Below are 6,800 nucleotides of genomic sequence, written 5' to 3'. Positions count from 1 at the left end.
AAGCTTGTTCCAAGTAGGTGCTTTAGACCACTGAGCCATCTCGCCAGCCCTCTCCTCTTTAGATTTCTGACCACAAGTTATGTCATGTTTTTCCCTCTCGCTGGAGTGGGAAGACTAGAGAAGGCGGTGTGTCGGGTGGTGCACTCAGGTCACTTGGTCAGGCCCCTTGAGGGGAGGGCACTGAAAGAGTCAACCCTGAGAGTGCCTACCAAGCCACACGCAGTACTCGATTGCGCTTCCCTCATCCGTGCCAGTGAGCATGGTGGCTAAGGGACAGGAAGGTGTGTGTACAGGGGTGCAAGCTCTTCTCAGGTTAGCGCTTAGAAGGAATGGGATACTACCAGTGCCTCCCTCAAGGACTCTTCAGAGCTTCATCTGTGCACCTCACTGAATATGAAAGAGGAGCTGAGCCAGAGCCATCCCTCTGCTTCTGTTTATATTAACTACCCACAAATCTTTTAGAACTTCTGACTGATGTTTTTTTCTCTCCTAGCTTGCAAAGAACACATCTTAGAAGATGCCAAACCCGAGTCTATCAGTGACACTACCGACTTGGCTTTGCCACCCGAGATGCCAATCCTAATTGATTTTCATGCTTTGAAAGACATTCTGGGGCCCCCAATGTATGAAATGGAGGTGAGCACTCTTGTTTCTCTATTGGTGCTATCCTGTTTTCTGGTGGCAGCTGAATGGGTAGAAGGAAGTAGACTTGGGTATTTGTAGAGGCTGTGTTCTCTTCAGATTTGAAACTTGCTTCTTGTATGATACTGTGGGACTCAGACCCTTGCCGCATCATCATTTGGAAACCTACTCTTCTTACTCATCTAGCGCCTGAAGGTGTTTGTATTTTGGCTTGGGGGTGGGGGCTGCAGGGTCTGACTAAGTTGTCCAGGCTGGCCTCAGACTTGTGTTTCTCCCACCTCAGCCTCCCAAGTAGCTGGTATTCTAAGCCTGTGCCCCTGCCCACCCTCCAGCTCCTTTTCAAAACTACCTCTAGCCAAAAGGCTGAGGCAGACTCACAGCCTGGAGCCCAGCCTAGGCAATTTAGTGATTTAGTAAGATCCTGTCTCAAAAAAAAAAAAGTCTGAGGATACAGCTCAGGGCAAAGGATTCAATCCCCACCACCACCCAGGAAAAGGGATTTGTGCTGGGCATGATGGCACATGTCTATAATCCCAGCACTCTGAAAGCTGAGGCAGAGGATTATTTAGAGTTCAAGACCAGCCAGGGCTACAAAGAAAGCTCAAGGCCAGCCCGAACTGCATAGTGAGACCCTGCCTCAAAAAGACAAAAAAAAAAAAAAAAGGATTTTCTTGTGCTTTTTAGGGGTGGGGAGCAGGTGGCGAATCACCCCAATGCACAGCATCTGAAAATGTGAGTGTAGCTTCAGCTTCAGACTACAGACAGTGCCAAGGCGCCCTTCCAGAGCCAGGACTTCACTGTCAGGTTCTTCTGGGCCCAGCCCACCGTGTGCTCTGACTGACCTCAGGGCTGAGCTGAGGCCCAGATGAAGATGGGTTTTAGAACACAACTGTTGGAGGCATCAGGAAATATTTCACAGAGTGCACAGATGAACTTTTATAGGTCAGTTACTGGAAAAGCTTTTCATTACACTACTAATTTAACTGCACTGTCACGTTCTTTTGTCAGCTTAAGGTAAAAAGATTTGTACAAAATGAATCTGATAGGGGCCGGGGAGATGGCTCAGTAGAACAAGTGCTTGCCTGGCAAGCACAAGGGCCTGAGTTCAATCCCCAGTTCCACCAAAAAAAAAAAAAAAGTATCTGATAAATTGTGCATTAGATAATATCTCCATCTAGTATTTGAAATGATTACTCATGGTTTATAATGGAGAAAAGGAGTCCTGTAAGCTCCAAACACTTACCTATTTAAACTGTGAGCTGGTCATGAAAGCTAGTGAGCTTTGCATAGCGCTCTGAGTTGCAAGAACATAATCTGTTTACTCTTAAAAAAAAAAAAAATTGGGGCAGCCAGGGACATAGCTCAGTAGAATAAGCGCTTGCCTGCCAAATGCAAGGTCCTGAGTTCAGTCCCTGGTACTGTAAAATAATAATAATAATAATAATAATAATAATAATAATGTTACTGTATTTTTAAAAATTCAAATAACTTACTTTTGACAGTGTATCTGAACTTTAGCAATAGAATCAAAAGCACAACTTTGTTTGGATTCTTAAAAATACTGTGGATTTGTATTTTGAAATGTAGAAAGTACTTGAACAAAACTTCGATTGAAAGAGGAACAAGACCTACATTCTTGTGAGAGAATCAGGATTTAGTCAGTTAGGACATGTACAGGGTCTGACTCCTCCAAAATATGCATTCTAGCAGGTCTTTGCGAATTTAAAATGTAACTTCAAAGAAAAGCAAAGATGGAGGGCCATTTCTGTTGCATAACACTTTTCTCCCAGTCATTTCTGCTGATGTTAGATTTGGAATCATCGGTGACATTCCTGGAGCTTTGGCCAAGAAAGAGCCAGAAGAACAGAAATGAGAAATTTTATAAACACTGCTTAACAGCTCTCTTCAGTGTCCTTGGAGAAGAGAAGCAGATTCTACTTCCCTTGCAGCAGTCACAGTTATTACATGTGACCTGTACGTGTGCAAACTGAAGGAGACCACCTGCCATTTCACTGCCTATAAATGGGATGTTAGAGTCAAGTCAGGGTGCCGGAGTCTGAGTGTGAAACCTTTTGTTCATCTTTTTTACCCTGCCTCCTGGGGGTTCTGTCTCTACCGGTAATATGTTTTCTGACTCTTCCAAAATATGCATTTGTGACTGCCAGCCACAAATGACTGACCTGCACTCTGCCTTAACTTCTAAATCTATAAAATTAAGATTTATAGAAGCCCAGGGACCAGGATTCAATCCCTGGTACTGCCTACTGTGCTGACCCCACCCCTAGGCACTGAGCCAGTGACTGAGTCCAGACATCATGGCACACACCTGTAATCCCAGAGTAGGGGAAGCTGACACTAGGAGTCCGAGCTGCACAGTGAGACCCTGTATCAAATATATTAAAAAAAAAAAAAAAAGATTTATGGGGTACTTTTTTATTATCCAAGTAAGCTATCACAAAGCCTAGGAGTGGGGCCGGGGAGATAGCTCAGTGGAATAAGTGCCTCCCTGGCAAGCGCAAGGGCCTGAGTTCAATCCCTGGTTCTGGAAAAAAAAAAAAAAAATGCCTAGGAGTCTTCCATTTAAACACAAGAAAAATCTGAAAGAGCTTAAATAAATTATACAAATTCACATAAATTATAACCAGTAGAAATAGTATTCAAACTCAAATCAGGTGGCTCCAACTGCAGTTTTCTTTCCACTCCACAATACAACACCCTGTCAGACCAAGACAGTTCCTGCTCTTTCTGGCCACAAGACAGTGGCAGTAGTGTACAGCAAGGTTTCTTTAAAAGGGCATCTGCTCTACATGCGATTTCCATTTACAGTGTATGCGCTTCTCTTTTTTCTTCCTTTCCTTTCCTTTTTGTCACTACTGGGAGCTGAACCTGGATTCTGGTGCATGCTAGGCAGACACTCTACACTGAACACACCCCTAGGCCTTTCTTTTTTGAGACAGGGAACTGGTAAGTTCTGAGGATGACCTCGAGTTTGGGATCATTGTGCCTCGGCCTCCTGGGAGCTGGAACTGCAGTCATGCACCACAGTAGCAGCTATAGTTAGTATCTGTCACAGAACACCCATTTTTTTATGATCCTAATTCATACCCACATTTAATAATTTGTTATTGTTATGCCATCCTCTGTTCTTTACTTTCCTTGAGGATGTAGCTACAGAAATATTTTTGCACCAGAAACCATCACTTCCCTAGCGAACTGGCCACACAGACAGGCAGGAAGGCACACTTCACTAATGAGTAATATCCCTTTAGAATTCTCCAGGTAGGTTGGAAAATAGGCTCAGAAGCAGTCTAGATTTCAAATTTAGGAACAGTACAAGAGGTCACCTTTCAAATACTATAAAGGTTCCTATAAAAACAAGATCACTTAAACCCACTTCAAAAAATAATTGAATAAAAGGCAAGCCGAGCAGCTCATGTGGCCCAGCTTAGCTGACATAGCTAAGGGCAGCACCAGCCCTGTCATCGGAGGGGCTTGCTGACCACAGGCATAGACCCTGTGCCCCTGCCCAACCGTATCCTGTGCTCTCTCCAGCAGAGAACTGGAGCCCAGCTTCTCTGTCTGCTGCAGAGCAAGCAAAGAGGAAGTCAGCAGAAAAAGTAAGGCCAATGGGGTTTTAAGTTAGGTTCCCCAAAATGACAAGGCACTGCCTTACCTAGCTGGGCACAGGATTTTGCTACCTGGTGACTCAGATTTCACTGATGTTTATAGGGTCCCCCACCTTGGATTAAAACTTCAGTGTTGGCATCTGACTGTGGTGGAGAAGCAGTTCTTTTCCAAATGTCACTGCCCTTAAAAAGTGATAAGAGGAAAGGGACAGACCTGTGGAATCTGAAAGCATCCTGAATGAAATGCACTCAAGGGCGAATTCCAGGATTCTATCAGCAGTGTGGCTTTCCATGCCAACAAAATCAGCTGCTAAAAACAGGCAGTAAGAAAAAGAAGAAATGGGCAAAGAAACATATGGGCAAGAATATAAACATTCTCCAGGTGCCCCAAAGAATCATGGCAGGAAGTTGCTTTTCTATCAGTGCAGCCGCCCGCTGGGGGCTCCCTGGGAAGACTGCCTGCTGCTGCCCACCCAGCCTGGCCCAGCCACCTGCCCTCAGGACCACGAGCTGTGCCAGGAAAGCCCCTGCTGGAAGGCTCTGAGAGCACCTGTAGTGCATGCCCCCTGCTCAGCTCAGCTAAAGGTTTTTCAGGTCCTCCAGGGCTCTGACCTATCCTAGGAAGTTAATCATAGTTAAATACCAAAAGGAGGCTTGAAAATGTGCTTTTGGCTTCCCCATATTGGCAAAACTGTAGCATACAGTTTTGAAGTAAATTTTATAATTAGAATTATTGCCATCTACATAAGCTGGAAAAGGAACAAAGGACAGCAACCTACGTCTGAGCAGAAATCCGGGTGGGACTCTGCCATTCCTTATGAGGGGTTTGCCTGTCAGCGGACAGTCTCAAGTTTGGGTTTATTTCTGCTGTGCCATGTTGAGCCCAGCCCCACTAATGTGGCTGCCTCCATGAGATAGGAAGCTCAGAGGCTTGGAGGGTGCAGCACAAGTGAATTTCACTGTTCTTGTTATTTTGTGTTTTCATAACTTGCATGCTTTAAGCTATCCAGGTCAATCACATGGGCTCATAGCCACAGGGGAGTGGCATGTTCCTGGCACTGGGTAGCACAGGGGACTCCAAGCACAAAGGAAGAATCTAGGACGTGACTCAGGAGTAGCGTCTAGTTCTCTGCAGCAATGACAGAAAAGCAGTGAGGGGTGTTTGAGAAGCCAGAGCCAGGAGTTTGGAATCCTTTCCTTTATCCTTGACCTCCAGAGCTAACAATGCTCACATGCCTGGTAAGAAGAGGTTGTCTGCTTCCTGGGACAAACTCCTGATTATCTGCAATGCATTCAGGTTCCAGGCCATGTCTAAAGATGCAACCTAGTAAAGAGAAGTAGATGAAGCCAATAGGTTGGTTTCTGTCTTTCTCTCTCTCTCTCTCTCTCTTTTTTTTTCCACTACATTTCTTGACGGTTAGGGCACATGTAACTAGACCTGGCTCTGAAAAGTAGTTTTCATGTTTTTAGGTAGAATTGCTTCTGATAAATGTCAGAGACAAAGTTCAGGTATTTCTTCTAGTGAAAGGCAGACAATGTTAAGTACCACCTTAAGTCTTCTGCAGGAAAAGCACAGAAGAGAATACCATAATTACTTTAATCATTTTTAAAATAATCAGCACCTATTGACCTAACATTGCCTTTCTTCTTGCTTTCAAGGTATCTGAGCGTCTCAGCCAACCAGGAGTGGCCATCGGTTTGGCATGGACTCCTTTGGGCGGGAAGATCATGTTTGTGGAGGCAAGTCGGATGGACGGTGATGGCCAGCTCACACTGACTGGCCAGCTCGGGGATGTCATGAAGGAGTCAGCCCATCTCGCTATCAGCTGGCTCCGCAGCAATGCCAAGAGATTCCACCTGACCAATGGTGTGTGGCCACAGCTGGGGCAGAGCCCAGTGGGCAGAGCCTGGGGTTGTGATTGGGGCTGCTCCGCACTCTGTGATGCAGGTCACTGTCATACCGTCAGGAGAATGCAGACCTTTGCTGCAGAGCCCTTGTGAGGAGTCTCATACCTCCTAAGGACCACTTGGCATAGTGCCTCAACTGGAAACTAATTTTAAAAGTTTATATTTGTGGCTGCTTCAACAAAGCAGTCAGGCTCTGGTTGCTGTGGTTTGATCCCCACAACTCAAGCCAGCCAAACCTGCCCTGAAGGCATTCGGAGCAAAAGAAAAAAAAATAATAAATAAATCCTTAAAAGTTTATATTTGTGAGCCTTAGAACAAACCTATTCTTCCAGGCTTTCACTCTAATTGTACTACCCATTAATATTTTGAAGAATTCAGGCCAGCCAGATAGCTCAGCAGATTAAGCACCTGCTTAGGCAGACTCTGGGGTCAGAGGGTTGATCCCCAGCCTGCTGTGCCAGCCCCACCCCTAGGGCTCACTGAGACTGTGATTGAGACTGGGCGTAGTGGCGCACACCTGTCATCCCAGCACTTGGGAAGCTGAAACAGATTCACTACAAGTCTGATCTATGTAGTGAGACCCTATAGACCCTTCACTAAATACAAAAAAAAATAAAGTTCCAA

The 6,800-nt window shown here is 45.3% G+C and overlaps 1 protein-coding gene across 1 annotated transcript in view; it reads left to right on the top strand.

The window, feature by feature from the left end:
• The window catches only part of Lonp2 (lon peptidase 2, peroxisomal), a 108,864-nt gene that overhangs the window by 99,096 nt on the left and 2,968 nt on the right, over nt 1-6,800 (top strand). Inside the window, exons 12-13 of the mRNA XM_004629187.3 lie at nt 494-636; nt 5,928-6,135. Coding sequence (XP_004629244.1) covers nt 494-636; nt 5,928-6,135 — 351 coding nt within the window. The remainder of the gene's footprint in view (nt 1-493; nt 637-5,927; nt 6,136-6,800) is intronic.

The sequence above is a fragment of the Octodon degus genome, unplaced genomic scaffold, assembly GCF_000260255.1.
Source record: "Octodon degus isolate 3935 unplaced genomic scaffold, OctDeg1.0 scaffold00028, whole genome shotgun sequence".
Classification (NCBI taxonomy): domain Eukaryota; kingdom Metazoa; phylum Chordata; class Mammalia; order Rodentia; family Octodontidae; genus Octodon; species Octodon degus.
This window is presented reverse-complemented; position numbering and strand designations above follow the sequence as displayed.